General features: G+C 40.3%; 2 protein-coding genes across 6 annotated transcripts in view; both read right to left on the reverse strand.

Annotated features, from left to right (window-relative positions):
* Window positions 1-1,194, reverse strand: part of LOC146359868 (kinesin-like protein KIF28) — a 62,597-nt gene extending 61,403 nt beyond the window's left edge. Inside the window, 1 exon segment of the mRNA XM_084828303.1 lies at window positions 633-1,194. Within this exon segment, the coding sequence (XP_084684429.1) occupies window positions 633-686 (54 nt within the window). The 5' untranslated portion in view covers window positions 687-1,194.
* An 89-nt stretch (window positions 1,195-1,283) lies between these two features.
* Window positions 1,284-15,941, reverse strand: part of AHCTF1 (AT-hook containing transcription factor 1) — a 78,965-nt gene continuing 64,307 nt past the window's right edge. For 3 of the 5 annotated variants that reach the window (XM_084828298.1, XM_084828299.1, XM_084828300.1), the window contains exons 27-36: window positions 15,249-15,453; window positions 14,926-15,126; window positions 12,926-13,352; window positions 11,516-11,633; window positions 10,293-10,399; window positions 8,197-8,354; window positions 5,517-7,602; window positions 3,536-3,669; window positions 2,376-2,482; window positions 1,284-2,133 (exon numbers count right to left, since the gene is read on the reverse strand). In XM_084828298.1, the coding sequence (XP_084684424.1) occupies window positions 1,929-2,133; window positions 2,376-2,482; window positions 3,536-3,669; window positions 5,517-7,602; window positions 8,197-8,354; window positions 10,293-10,399; window positions 11,516-11,633; window positions 12,926-13,352; window positions 14,926-15,126; window positions 15,249-15,453 (3,748 nt within the window). In that variant the 3' untranslated portion in view covers window positions 1,284-1,928. The remainder of the gene's footprint in view (window positions 2,134-2,375; window positions 2,483-3,535; window positions 3,670-5,516; window positions 7,603-8,196; window positions 8,355-10,292; window positions 10,400-11,515; window positions 11,634-12,925; window positions 13,353-14,925; window positions 15,127-15,248; window positions 15,454-15,941) is intronic. The other 2 variants (XM_084828301.1, XM_084828302.1) reach the window with 1 other exon arrangement.

Raw genomic sequence — 15,941 nt, forward strand, 5'->3', positions numbered from 1 at the left:
AAGTACACTGGATCTCTTGGTCTCAAGTATCCAGCAGCCCTGGGCAACTGCACAGAAACCAGTGTCCTGGCAGGACCCACTAGCCCCAACATTCGTTCTGGGTTTGCTATAATTAGGAAACCATGATCTAAAAATTGCCCACAAATTTAAATGCTTTGTCAGGGCTTTGTGTAATTACGATGGCTGGTTTGCAGCTGCTAACTTCAAATTATGGTGCTACCAATGACAGGTTAAAAAATTTTTTGAAGATAAGGGGATGTTTGCACCTGGTTGGAAACCTTCATGATCTAACATGCATGTGAGGTGACAAATTTCAGAATCTATTTGAACCAAGTGGTCATATCTACTAGATGAAGCAAGGCAAACTATGATTCAAGCTCTGGTTTGCTCCTGGTAAGGCGTACTCCGCTGTGTATGAACGTCTGGCAGCTTGGGCAGCAACACCAAATTTCACTTTTTCTCCCTTCACTCTCTCTGTGATGGTAGCTTTGGCCTTGGAGTACCACCATTACTAGAAGACTGGACTTGACTGCCTCCTCATTTTGCCAAAGCCTCACCTCACATCTTTCCTCCTTTCTGGAATAAAACAGCCCACCTTAGTTTCAACAGAGTACACAAAGCGAGTTACTAACCTGACTGAAAGGTCTTACACGTACTGCCACTTTCACACTATCAGAACTTGGCATGCTTTTGTTGCTTAATTCTTCCAGGAAATCCAGAAACAAAAATGTAGAGTGCACCCACCAATTTATCTTCAGGACCTTGCTTTGAAAAGTAATAATGGTAGAGTGGCGCCTAATACAGCTGTATCTTTCTAGACTATTCAATTATTAATGTGTTTCCTCATTACCTGTACAGGTTACCTGATAAATTATTTCTAAGAACTCCAGTTGGTGATGTTAATCTGTAGTGTGAATGCACCTGAAAACTGGGCGTCTTTTGTGAAATTTCATTTGAATTCATTACCTACATTTTGCTTCTCTCTCAATTTGGACCATGACTCTGATTCAACCTGCCTTCATTTTTTCTGTACTGCAGTGATGGGTCAAACACTACAGAAGAATGTATATTTCTAGACAACTTTTAGTTCACCAAAATTGTGGTAGTACTTCTCTAGTAACCACAAAATCTATAAAACATGCATCAGTTCAAAGTATCAAATTTGAGTCAAAGTAGGTGAAATCCCTGAAGTTGAGTCCTGTGGCAAATAGTTGTGAACATATAAATGTCTCAAGTGTTAAAGACTCCTTCTGATGCAGCAAATTGAAAGAACAATGAAACAATTGAGGTGAGATTTTGTTTTATAAACTGAAGAGCGGCTTTCCCAAGTTAAGACAAATACAAAAAATATTGCACAGCTTCAATACAATTGTTTACATTCCAACTTCAATAAAGTACATGTTCAATCAGGAGAGTAAGAATTTGTTTGTGATGGGTAACTATTACCAATTCCCAAAAGGTCAAAACATTTTCTATAAATCCTAAAACTGCCAAATTTTTATTTTTAAAAACACTGGAAGATCAAACTGTTTTAAAAAAGAAAGTTAGCCTCCCATTAGAGGGGCACCAGCAGTGGCAAGCCATCATTAAAATCCCCTTTGACTTGTTTACATCACGCATTCCCATTATTCTCTCTCAAAAATCTAGTGGACAATAATCATTAAGTATACATTTTTATTTAACATTCCTAAAATAAGATGTATTTACATATAATATAAATGTATGAAGTGTCTTATAAAATAGAAAAACTGCATTGACTGAAGAAATAGCACTCCACATGGAGTTACTTATTGAAGACCTTTAGTTTCCTGAAATTTTACAATAATTTATATAAATTATCTTCCAAATTAGATGATTTTTTCTTAATATTCCACACAATCCTGATGACTTTACAAACATGGGTGTATATTACACATTTTTAAAAACAGTTATAGCATTTTCTTCCGAACAACTGGCTTTGGATAGCTAGACAGTCTCTTCTCTTTCCTACGAACAGTCTTTTGAACAGCCTTTTCTGCTTTGTCCACAGATTCTCTCTGTTTGCCTTTTGCTCCATCTACTGGGGTGCCAAAAGGAGAAATGAACTTAATTTCCATTGGTGGTGGTGACCAACTACCATCTTTCCCTAGGACTCTGCAAGGAAGAGAGAAGAGAGGTGATGCTGACAAGTAGAGTTTTTTCTTTAGGTGAATTAGACTTGAGACACATTGGTAAACAGAAGACCAAATTAATGCTGTTCCCTTTTGCTCACAATTCCTCATACCATAAGTAATACCAAAAGTTAAATGTGTCAATGTGGCATTTTTGGTATGTGACTACTTTTGAAGCAACTTCTCCCCCCAACACCCCAAAACCAAGATGGAATAATTGCATACTTGCTTGTTTTTGTTGCTTTTGACCTTGTAGCTCTGCTTCTTTTTATTTTCTGCTGTTCTAGACATTCTATTGAGATGGCATCCTTTTCCTCTTTAATTGGTAATTCCTAAGGACAAGTGAAGAGTGTTAACCATGCAAAAAGTGAAGGTGTATCCTTGTCTCCATTACCCATTTAAAAAATGTATTTGAGTTCTAAAATGTATACGTCACATATGAACCCACAGGGCTCTTGTAGTTGTTTACCGTTAACACAATGCTACACAATTTTTATTTAAAACATTTGTTTCCAGCCTTTCTAACCAATTGTTGAAGGTGGCTCACATTAAAAACTATAAAAAGCCTTAAAACCACAGAATAGTCAACAGCAGAGGAAGCCTGGGCTTAGGAAGAGGGGGTATAGTGCCAGGCCAATTTATCTCAATCTTTTCTGCCCTTCCTGTCACTAATGAACTGGGGATCTTCCACAGAGATGAGCTGGGTAACAGCCATTGTTCCAGGAATACATAATGATCAATGATTCACAGTCTTTCAAAAGAAAAACCTGGTAATGTCACATTTCTGTATGAATTCCTATGGAGACTAAAACATTTATCAAGATAAATTACATGGGATAGCAAAGGATTTATCATATTGGCTACTGCCCCTTTAAGAATGAGTGCAAATATTATGTTAACTGCCTGTGCCTGTCCAATTAATATAGCTTCAATTAAGTCCCTCCCAACAGATTTGACAAAATATTTTGGAAAAGATAGTGGGCTTATGAGTTCTGAGTAATGTAAAGCAACCTGCCACACTGAAGGTGTGTTGGACTACAAACCCCAACACCTCCAGACAGCCATTGGCTATGCTGACTGGGAATGATGGGAGTTGTTATATCCAGTGCATCTGGAGGGCACCAGGTTGAGGAATGTTCATGTAAAGCAGGGGTGGGGGCCTCTGCCACCTCCCAAAATTGGGAGGAAAGTCCCCCTCCCTGAAAAAAGGTGTCCATAGCAGCTGCACAATGTCCAAAGGGTCAAAATTAGCTTGTTTGCCATTTGACTCTTTTAGCACTCTGAAATGGACTTCCTGCCACTCCTGATGTAGAAACTTGCTGGTTTGCTCTCTTCAGTTATTTGAAGGAACAGAGAGGATAGAGCGGACTAGAGGTTTTACTTACCAAATCTTCCACAATTCTTGAAATACTGGACACTTGTTTTTTCCTGGACCTCAAAACGGGGGGTGAGAAGACAAACTGAGATGCCAAACCTGCATCTAAACCTTTGAGCTGCACAGGCGTTACTGCTTGTTCACCTAATATTAATTAAGAAGTATATGTTTAATTTTGAATGTGAAACTAAACATGCTACACATGCAACTTAGGCTGCAATCCTGCACCTAGAACAAGTGGAGAGCAGGGTGTGGAGCAGCTTTCCATATGACCCCTAAGTGTCCATCTCACTCTTGGCAGAGCAAAGCCTTGCCAGGTGTTCAAGACACAGCAGGTTGTTCACTTTACACAAAGACCTTTTGAGGTTTGTATGCTATGGTATCCAACAGTCCACTCTCCCACAGATCCCTAAATAAAAATCTGCTTCCGCTTTTTTTAAGAATAGCCATGCCTTGGACAAGAAGCAGGCTGTAGGATGCTCAAATTAATGGACAGCTACATTGCAGTGCTCTCAGTAGTGCAGTGGTCTACCAGGCACACAAGTGATTGCAGGTGGGCGGAGAGAAGATTAAACTGAGATCTTGTGGAATTCTGCAGAGTTGAGGCCTGTGTCTGGTGTTTATAGTGTCCCAGTATACTGCCCTGCCACACCCTCTCTTTTAAACAAGACTTGCTGTTAAGTGCTTCAGGGGCTCTATTATACAAAGTGAATGGTTACACTGAACGATGAGAGGGCAACTTGTGGCCCTCCAGATTTTTGGGCCTACAACTCCCATCAGCCCTAGCCAGCATAGCCAATGGTGAGGGATGGTGGGAGTTGTGGCCCTCCAGATGTTTGGGCCTACAATTTGCCTGCTCCTGCACTAAACCAAGTGTAGATTCCTATCAAATTTAAGTCCTACTGACTGGAGAAACTGTCTTTCAGAAGTAGGAAAAAGGGGCAATTCTGATTCCACAGTATATTACTTGTTTTCCAGATGTTGATTTTTGCATCTAGTCTCAAAACCATTTCATGTTGCAGGAAGATATGGCTCTCTACATTTCCACTGTGCATCAACTACTTTTAGGTTAGAAGAGGCTGCCTCTGAGCTCCTCTTTTTCCACTGCAGTTACTTTAGGGACAAAAGAGGGCATATCCCTCTCTTCATTCCCAAAGCATTCTCTTCATGGGGGGTGGGAAGGACTATGGGATCGGAGAAAAGCACTAAAAGGGTACACTGTCTTGTATTCCAATCCTTCCCTTCCCCCGCCACTCATGTTGGATTCCCAAAGCCCACATGCTGTTGCTGGGCTCACAGCACACCAAAGGGTTTGTTGTCTGAGCCCAATTCTCCACTCCTCACAGAGTCAATTTGGAAGTATGGAGTTTCCATCTCCCTTTGATTCAGAAGCAACCATAGCTGGCAGGGGTGAATTGGGTGTGTCCTTTAGGCAACTCAATTTTTCCATCTCCCCATGGGCTGAGTTCACATCAACACACTGCCTTTAAGTATGTGAGATATTCCACAGGAACAAGGAAAAGTTGCATGAGCAATCCTGGCTTGGGGCTCTTTTTAGAAGTTTGTGGGTGTCATTTTGTTCCCTATTTTTCTACTAGGGTATAGGAATCTACTATCCTTAAATATAACTAACAGACCCAAACAGGTTTGCCTTTCACCGCCTCATGAGTGTTAGAAACCATTAATGATGTCTCACTGAGCAGTTAGAAAGCACAGAATCATCTTTCCCAGCCAGGCTGGCTTGGTACCAGCTTGATTTTAGCTTTCCCTAATTTATACCAGGTATCACATTCTGCAAAACTATTTGGAAAAGGTACAACCTACTTTAAGCTCTACACCCTCAAACTATGGCATGTAACCAATATCATGCAGCAGTCTTGCTGGAATAAAAATCTCCAGTATTTCTCCTGCTCAGATTTTGCTCAATTTTGCAAGCATGAGAATTTGACTGGTCTGTCAACCATTTATTTGTCTAAGAAAAATTCAAATACCTTTAGTTTTTTCTGTGAGCTTTGTAAGAGGAGGAGAAAAATAGAAGGCTTCATTTACATCCAAGTAGAGGCTCTGTTCCACACTCTTTTTGTTGTATCTGGTCCTTTTAACATGACTATCATGGTGTCCCAAAGTTCTCCCTGTTTCATCAAGCCTCAGTTTGGTCACGTCTGTGGACTGCAATCCAGCTACATTACTGGTTGATTGTGCCAGCTGTTCCTCCTCCTCTGTACCTTCCTCAGAGAGAGATGGTAGCTGTTTCTTCTTTCTGATTGCTGTCATCTTGGACTGCCTCCTTGCCAAAGCCACTGTGTCACTTGGCTGAACAGAGTGTTCTTCTAGATTCGATTTTTCTGTATCTGTTTTCTCTATACTTGCAGATGTAACTCTTGCAGATCTCCTCTTTGTGGTGTTCAGTGCAGACTCCTCTACAGAAGGTACACATCCTGTGCTTGTAGACAGGTTTAGTGCCGCACTCCTAGTATTTCTTCTAGTAGCGACAGAAGATCTAGTATCTGTCCGAGGAGGAGGAGATGATAAAGACAAGTCCAACAGTGAATTTGCTGAAACATCCAAAGGATTCTTTCTTGGTCTGCCTCTTTTACGCCGTACGGGCAGCTGTTCAGTAAGCTTAGTCTCTTGATCAGAAACAGTTTCTGATATACTTGTGCTTTGTGCTCTCTCCTGTCCAGTTGGTACAGATAGATGTGGTTCACTTAGCTTCCTGTCATGTTCAGAACTTGTTTCTGGTGCGCTGGACTTTCTAGATCTACCCCTTCTAACTGGTGTAGGTAATGGTAAGTTCCCAGGCTCAGTTTCTGTTTGAGCTATTACTTTCAGTATGCCATGCTTTCTTGGCCTTCCTCTTCTTGGTTTTGCACTCAGCTGCTGTTCATGGGGTTCCACCCCCTGTTCTGAAATTACATTTTCTGCAAGATGGAAAGCAATGGTTTTTAGTTTCCTTGCACTTTTAGGATTGACAGTCATTTGTATTGTATGGTCAATGATGAACTGACTACCTTCTTGATCCCCTACTAAACTTCTTGTAATTCTAGCAGTCCTCCTGCAAGCAGAAGGAGGCTGCTCATTTGGATGCTCATGAGGTTCTGATGCAAACTCTTTTGGTTTCCTAACCCCTCTCCTTGTAGTAATAGTTGCCTGAAACTCCTGAGCAATGGGATGAACATCTGCAGATATTTCTAAGTCAAACTCCTTTGTTTTGTTGGCATCTCTGACTGGAAAAGCCACAGCCTGGGTTGTTTGCTGTTCTTGAAGTCCTCCTTCAGGATTGAGGGGAAGGCTTTCAGGAATGTCTGAAGTCTCTCTCGCTCGTCTAGCACTTCTCCTTGGGGTAGGCAATACCAACAGGTCTGGTTTATCCATCTTTGTCAATGGCTGATCATCAGATAACGGGACATGTACACTCTGTGTTGCCTGCTTTGTTGTGCTGGTACCAGACATTACCAAATTTTCTACTTGACTTAATTTTATATCTTTATTTGTTTCAAGAACATTTTGTAGAGGAGCCTGGGGGGAACTTAATGCCTTCTTGCTTATGCTTTCATGAAGAGACTGTTCCACTACTTCAGCTGAAAATTCGTTATTTCTTGTGTCTTTGATTACATCTAACAGATTTTCAGCAATAGCCATTTCAATAGGTTCTGGAACGTAAGGTAATACTTCAGCCGTATTCTGTGTTATCTGATCACTAGTTGCCGTGGTCATTGAATTTGTAGCAAATTCTTGGTTGTTACTTCCAGCACTATTCATGCACTCACCCTCAGATTTTGGGCCAGCTGATTTAAGAGGAAAAGTATGCAATACAGTAGAGTCTCCTATCTCAGCTTCTTCATCCCCTTCTAATATTAAGGTAAAGTTGTTCGGAGACAGGAGAAGATCTCCATCTCCTTCAGTAAAGGAAGATTCATCAGCATCTCTATCAAGTAATTCACATGTGACCTGCTGCTCTATATTGTCACAGCTGTACTGAAATTTGAGATTGCTTGAGGGACACAGTTCATTGTACGGGAATGCCTCCACTATAGCTTCTGAAACTTGTACCTCATGTTTTTCATCTCCAATAAGCTATAAACAGAAAGCATATAAGATTAATACATAGTATGTTTCAGTAATATTATTATACTAAATTTAACAGCGATATACAACAACGGTACTTCAATTTTTATAGGAATCATCAAACTAACAGTTACATTCCATTGTCTGAATAAGCTATTTGTACATTGCTCCACATGGAGCAACTATGGGATCTTGCCCCCAAACCTCCATGGATACAGCTGCAACTTCCCAATTGCAATGACTGGGAATGTGTTTTTCAGTTGTTGCAGGCACACAGATTAACGGGAAGTGGTAGTAGTGCTCTGGGACAGAAATTACTTCCTCCTAGAGCTGCTTTGTTAGGGCTGCTCCACATGGAGCAGTGTATTATTATCCAAACCAATTCTATGGTTAATAAATAAATAAAACTATACAATTAAAGGATGCAATCCTATGCATATTTAGATTAAAAAATGGAATGCTGGGAGTTGTAGGACTTTTTCTGTCTAAATATGCATAGAATTGCATCCTAAAACATTTATACTGGTAGAACAATAGTTCCAAACACAGTCACAGATTTCAAAGAAAGCGATGAAGTGCTAAATGAAGAAGGACTTTACTTACATTTTCAATATTAGGTGGAGTATCTTCTTGCAGGACTACTACATCTTCTTCTCTGACAGCTTTTTCTGATCTATCTTCGTCTACCGCTTCCCTTTCTTCAAGTTCATTTTTGGAATGAATACTGGCAACATCTTCACTATCAGGAATACTGATGACAGCTGAAAAAAGGGGTTTCCTTCCATTATTTATCTAACTTTATTGTTTCTGCATCAACGCTCTTTACTAGTGACTGCTATCCTGATGAGATTCCTTAACCATATTTAAGGAACATTCTAAGCCTCTGTTCATCTTTGCTTTATAGAATCAAAAGAACTGAGATAGTTCTGTCACACTGTGCTTCTCAGCTTTCAATATTAAGCTTATCTGTGTCCAAGAGCAGAGCAGGATGTTTATCGAGAGAATATTCATCCAACTGCAACTGATGCACATTTAAGTTACAATGAACTAATAATTTTGGTCTATCTCCAAGTCAAACAAAATGACACCATTATAGGTTTTGCAATGTTTGAGATGTTCCACCATGATATTCCTATTTTTAAAAAGGAAATGTTAACCTTCTCTTAAATATATATTGTGTTAAGACTTGGTTGATACTTGATTACGTCATTCTGAACATTACAGACACCTATAGATCTGATTTGGATGTAATGCTGGCAATTCCTGGGTTGTTTAACCCAGAAACTGTGGAGACAAGCTGAAGTCAGAAGTCTCCACTTTTAATCAACAACCTGTGAAAACACCATTCTTGGGTTGTTCTGTGACATCCAACCCCCAAAACCTGGGTTGTGTATGGGTTAAATAATTCAGAGTTAACTCAATTGTTTTGTTTGTTGTTTCCTGGTTCGGACATCACAAAAAACAACCTAGGAATGGGGCAATGATTAAAAGTGAAAAAAATAAGTGTCAGCTCATGCACTCTGCTCATCCCTGCAACTCCTGGGTTAAACAACCCAAGAATTGCCAGTGTTACAGTTGAACCGGGTCACTGGCCCTGCATGCAGGGCCTATTGGGCACGCACAAAGCACTGTGAGCTACAGGTACAAGCTCAAGAACCAGGCCTCTAGGAGAAGCACAGATGATAGGTCTGTTTCCACATTGTGTTCTTGACATTTACTCTGAAGATGAGAGAAGGTGGCCTTGGTCTGTGGATGAATTTTCTAGGAAGAAATCTTCCTAGGAACAAAATATTTTTGCTTAATGAATTACTACAGCTCCAGGACTCGACCCTTTTCTAGAAGATTGTGTACCAACATTAAATTTTATGTATTAAAACAAATTCTTCTAAAATCTGCTCCCCTAATTCTTACGCTTACAAGAGAGCTGCTTCAGCTGACCATGGTTCATTTGACTAGTTAACTATCGGTTCTAACTTATAGGTTAGAACAAATCCTAAATAAGTAGATCTCTGAAAAATGAGTTCTAAAATATCCAGATATGTAATAATTGCCAAATTTTAAGTTTGTACAGAGTAAGTTTTAAGACATATTATTTCCTCCACTCTAACATTACCCAAGTTATACAACAGCACTGCAAAATGTGAGACAGGATCAGCAGAGACATCAAGCATAGAGGCAATACTTCTTTGGGGTATATGCTTCTACTAACTTTTTCATACATTTAAATAGCAGAGTACTAAATAGTTCAGAAGCTACAATATCAACATATAAAACAAACATATCAGGCTTACAAGATTTTAGACATATGCATCAAAGACACACAGCGGCCTAGTTCGCATGTTACAACAACCCAGAGTATGGGTTGTTGTTGAATTGTGGGTTGCTGTTACTTGCGAACCCTGCACTACAGTTTAACTATGAGTTGCTAACCACAAACAACCCAGGAAGAGAACTCATTGTTTGTTGTTAGGTTGTTAATTCTGGGTTGTTCATGGTTAAACTGTAGTGCAGGACTCATATGTAACAACAACCCACAATTAACCCATACTCAACCCATAGTTTGGGTTATTATTACATGCAAACCAAGCCAGAGAGTACAGTCACACATTTCTAATGTTTCAAATATCTTCCACTTGCTAATAGCAGCTGGGAAAAACACTCTTCTGCTTGTTCCATTTGTATAATTCAAATATACATACATTCAGCATCTGCTCCAACTGGCTCCAAGGCTTGGGTTCTTGTTTCACCAAGGTGACCGTTGTCTTCCAACAACAGTGGCACGCTGGATTCTAGGACATTAATTTCACTTTGTACACAAAGAAAGACATATTCACATGTGGACTTTGAATAAAATGAATTTAAAATAGTTTCTTTATGAAGGCCATTAAGATATTTCTTTGCCAAAACACATCTTCAACCAGTGCAACTATTCTTGAGCTGTACTGCAAGAGATACAGCAAATCCAGTTCTATGGAAAAGTCTGGAACCTGCCACTTTGTTGTATATAAAATTGTAACTATTCATGTGATCCAGCACTCAGCTCTGAAGATATGGCTAGCTAAAGTCTGTAATTTGTATTACTCTGTACATTCAATTAACAGTTCAAGCTTCAGTAAGCACCTGTACTCAGTAGTGAGTCCCACTCACCTAGGAACAAGCCCCATTGAACTCAGAACTTACTTCCAAGAAAACCAGTGTAATCACTACTGGCACCAGTTAGGATAGGTTACAACACAAAACCCAGATAAGAACAACTGCTTAAGGAAAAATGTCTTGCTTTTTCCTAGTAAAGGATGGCAGAGGACAGGAAAAGACACAGGAGCAGTTTAGGGGTAAAAAACAATTATGAAGATTTGGTATCATCACAAGTTGTCAATCTTTCTAAAGATGATCAGGGCTCAAGAGAGCAGCTTACAACTATCAGCATGCTGTTTGGAAGAGTATATGATTGTAGAAACTTGAATGAGAACAGGGCAAATATTACAATGAAGGCTGCAAAATGGTGCTCCAGTTGTGGCCCTCCTTCCACCAGTATGCATCATAATCACAGGAGCCAAGAAACTGCACACAAAAATTAAATTTAAGGGATTAAAGCAGGGATGGGCAATGTGCAGCTCCCCACCAATATTGTAAAACAATTAAAAAAAAAAACACCAACAAAATGGAATCTGGAGTGGCCGTTTTGATCCTTTTAGTGCTCTGTAGCTACCAAGAAGCCCCAAATGGTAAAATTATCTTGAAAACAGGCTAATTTTGACCATTTCATCACTCCAGATGCCTTTTTGAAAAATTCAGCACCATGGGCAGCTCACAGGGGGAGGTCCAAGTGACAAAAATGACCCCTGGCCCTCTGAGTTGCCCACCCCTGGTTTAAAGCAAACCACTAAATCTATTATTTTCAGTATATACTTAGCATATTTACCTTTCATTAGATGGTACGAATGTGACTGCAGTGTCCTGGATAGCGTTTAAATGATCCATCACAAATACTCCATCCTCAGGAAGTGAGCCATATTCCTCATCTTCTTTTTCAGGAAACTCTACGGACAGCAGAAGTTATACCATAAGTCTGTTTATCCTCACTGATTTTTTTGGTAACTAATGCATATACCGTTTAAAAGGTACTAAACCCCCCACTCAAGCAGTATCCTTGGATTTTATTTACTGGAACTTAAAAATGCTTATTTCTATTATACTGAAATGTGAATGGAAATTAAAAGTTTTGGCTTGGCTTAGTTGACAACCACTGTTTTTTGTTTTCACTGCCTTTCATATTCTTTTGCACCTACAAAGAAATGAAAGCAATGTATTTTCTCATTTCATCTTAGATTTGGAGGAGGCAGGGACTTTGCATTAGCTATCCAAGGGATTTGTGATAATATATTAGGATTCTGCACTTTTTCCTAGAAGCATTAGAAAATTCATATGGATTAACATAGGAGATCCATTGCCAGAGGATGTTGTGATGGTTACTATGATAGATGTTTTAAAAAACAAGATTATAATTTATTAATGGATGTCTTAACAAGTGGGACCTGCAACAAAAGTGTTGCAGTGTATCCCTACCCCCTACGAGAAATGCACCTGTTCATAGCTCTAAACAGCCTTGAACAGGAGTCTTATAGGTCAGTTCAAACCTCTCATCATGGAGGAGAGACAGGATGTATTTCCCCACTTCTGAAACTCTGTACTATACAACACTAGAGGGCTACCAACCTCAAACCCAAGTATTTTATAGCTATGTAACGGCTGGCATGAAATTTGGCAGATCAGAAAGGCAACTCTCAAACTCTTAATACCCCACCTGCTCTAAGACCCCTAATATAAGCTGTGAGGGTTTGAGCCTCTTTCTTCTGTCCTCCATTTTCCTTTATGACACATCAACCTGGGCCTCAGCTAGAGACTTACCAGGCAGACTCAGACTGCCTGACCTTTGGGTTCTTTACTTTAGACCCATCCCATTCCCCAGACTCAATTACCATCAACAATCTGCAAGCCCGCAGGTTCCTGACAGGCAGATCTGGGGGGGGTTGGAAAAACATGTTTAATTTGCACTCCTACTTAGAATGTTCCCAGAATAGGCAAAAGCCACTACTGATTTTTGGGTTGCCCTGTTCTGCTTCCAAACTGATATGCACTCACCACTCACAATTAGGATAGCTAAAAATAGAACCGCTATATATAGAGACAGTATTTCTCTGTTTACTGTGGGTGGGAGTCACCTGACATCATGCCCTATTTGGGAGTTTTTCTGCTCTGATCCACCAGGTAGGCCCATTCTTCTTAAATTCCTTTCCATTATATCTGTAGACAACTAGATCACATGACATACCAGCTGACTGTTCTACATCTGCAGATGTTTGCTGTTCCATTTGCGAAAGATCATTTCCCATCATCTCATTGCCTTCTCTTTCAATTGACCCTGGTATGTCCACAATGCCTTCTGAGAAAAAATGAGCTGGTTGAGAGGCCATGAAGGTATCACCTCCGAAGTCAACTGGTGATTTTGTACCATGATGCTCTGAAGTAGTTTTGTCTGACTTAACAAAAGTGTTATTTGTTTCTTTGGAGGGTTCAGTTTTATCCAAACGATCGCCTGGTATGCATTCTGGTAACAGGGCAATTTCTTCATGGTTTTCCTGAAGACTGCATGCCGAAAAAGAGGGAGTTTTTCTATTCTTAGCCCACATATCTTCCATTTGAACTTGGGGATTATAATTATATTCAGAAGAAATTGATTTTGTTTTATGATCTGTCATCTTGAAAGAAAAAAGAGCCCAAATTATAATAAGCAAGAGAAGTGAACAGAAAATTCTGGTGATGCAATGCTCTGACCAATAAAGTATACATTCCACTCCCCGGCCCACAAAAGACAGCCTATTTAAGTCAAAGTGACCATTCCTCATGTGCACACAGGAGCTTTACACATCTTGAGTGCATGTTAACCTGGGAGAGTGTGATGTGGGTGTTTTTTAAACTGTTAATTGAAAGTACTTCCATGGTTAAAAAAATGAAAAAAGATAACCACCGGACAGAACTTCTCTATTTTGAGAAACTTGCATGCCTTAACTAATGCTTTATTTGATTCTTTTTCAGGCCAACTCCACCCATGATGCCTTCCTTAAAGATGTAGAAGTTGTGCATGATGAAGGAAATGGCTCAAATCTGCACTTCTAAATCAGCAACTAAACCAATCACCAGTCTGAGTAGAAAAAGTGGACATCTTTCCCCCACTTTCCATAGGAACAGCTTAGGTTCCTCCAGGCCTCTGCTAAAGGAACAAGTAGCTTGTCACTCCACTTCTCAGCTCCTAGATTTGTGCATTTCCTGCGACTCTGACTTGCTCCTTTGCTCTCCTCTGTATTTGGTTATTTTGCCAGGGAGGCTTGCCTGGCATGTGTTCTGATATCATTTCAGCAAGAGTTCAGAAACAGCAGTCTGCAAGAGGGACTCTGGATCTGTAAATTAATATTAAAGCAGGCAATGTGCAGCTGCTTTCAAGCTTCAGAAATAAATAAATGCAACAGTGACAATTATATTGAGGAACTTTGCCTTTCACACTACTACCGGGAAGTGCTGACTATAGTTATCTCAAACTGAATACTTGAGATAATTTCAAGACTGACCCAGGTCACTGGACTAACCCATGGTTAACAAACCATGGGCTGTTTGTGAGTGTGTGGGAGCGAGCGAGCATGCTGGTTCCTGCCTGCTCCCCCTTTCCGAAACAACCCAGGGATGCCCTACTCCTGGGTTGTGGTCATGACGTCCGAACCCAATATTCTAGGTTGTTTAGGAAAGCGGAAGCGATGAGTACACACACGGGAGGCAGCACACTTGCTCCCTGCTGTGCAGGCATAGCTAACTCTGGGTTAGGCAACCCACAGACAGCAGATACGTGCGAACCTGGTCACTGTGTGAATATGCTCTATGGAATTGTGTAGAGCCTATGCATAAAGGGGAGCTGGAATCAGAATCATGCCCAGGCTCCCCAGGCTTGTCTGACATTTGCACATTAGACATCACATTCAGTTAGGGCCTATGCATGTACAACACAGTGAACCTGGCCCAATTCCAGTTAGACTCTTCTTCCCCCCCACTTCCAATTTTGAAGAGTATCAACAATAATTACATAGATCAGGCCTATACATGTTGGGCTCTACACATACCCCACCCCAATCCCGCAATTGCAATGTGACAGTAAAAGTATGGGTGTCAAACAGACCTGGGGTCAATCCTGATCCCTTACAGTGCTTACACTTCAGGCAGTTAGAGTCACAACTAAATAGGGCTCAGACTGTTCTTTTCCAGCATTGCTTTCTTCCAACCTACCCCAGCAGTCCACTGTGAAGCTTTGCTTTCTTCCAGAAATGATATTTTTGTTTCTTTTGCACGAAGAGGAGGTGTAATAGACCTTGCTGGAGATACAGTTGGAGTAGCTAAAGGAGTAGTGCGAAGACTGGATCTCAAAATAGACTGAGGAGTAAAACCAGGGAAGCCGGAGGAAGATGTAGATGTCAAAGCTTTAGCTCTCTAAGGAGAGGAGAAAGTATCTTAAAATGGGTGAACTAAGAATCCAAGTAGAAGCCCATCATTACGTGGCACTTCACCCTGTGAACCAAACAGGTTCCTGAAACCTTCACAATTTTATATACCTTGACAACAGGTGGTGTTTCCAGTAATTTTAATTCTGGTGCTCTTGTAAAGTTCTTATGCAGTAATTTTCTTCTGGAGCATCGAAAGTTGGAATGCAATGGACTAGAAAGCACACAGGAAGCAGAAACTCTTGGTGACACCTGCAGACTACTTCCAAGGGGTGGTGAATCAAGAGGAATAGGCTGGACCACCAAGTCAAGCAATCTGCAAATATTTTAAGTGTTTAAAAGAATTAAGTGCCTTTGTAAGTATTAAAATGCACAGCTTTGGAATAGTAGCAATACCAGCCTATTCATTATGGCTATTAAAAGGAAGGTGGAGAATGTGCTTGAGGTACTTCCAATTTTAAAATTTATGTGTTCATCAATACATTACCACAGTTCACTTGTTTAATTAAGTAATAAAAAGCTTTCCAAAGCATGGACCAGACTTATACTTCTATACCTGTGAACATACTTCAATTTTAAAAGGTTTAATCCACACAGAAGACTTAATTCAAGGCAAGAGTATGTTATGCCCCACACACCAACTATTTGGTGTGAACTCACTAAGCAACTCTCAACACATACTATTGTAAACAATTACTGTTACTGACTTCAGTGGGTCAGGAAAGTGCCGGTTTGTCCTTGGAGAGATTTTGGTAGGACGACTGCTCCTGGGTAGAGTGACTGTGGTCTTGAACCCTATCCGTT

Source organism: Heloderma suspectum, chromosome 1 (assembly GCF_057233095.1).
Source record: "Heloderma suspectum isolate Gila_16-S chromosome 1, 16-S_ref, whole genome shotgun sequence".
Lineage (NCBI taxonomy): Eukaryota > Metazoa > Chordata > Lepidosauria > Squamata > Helodermatidae > Heloderma > Heloderma suspectum.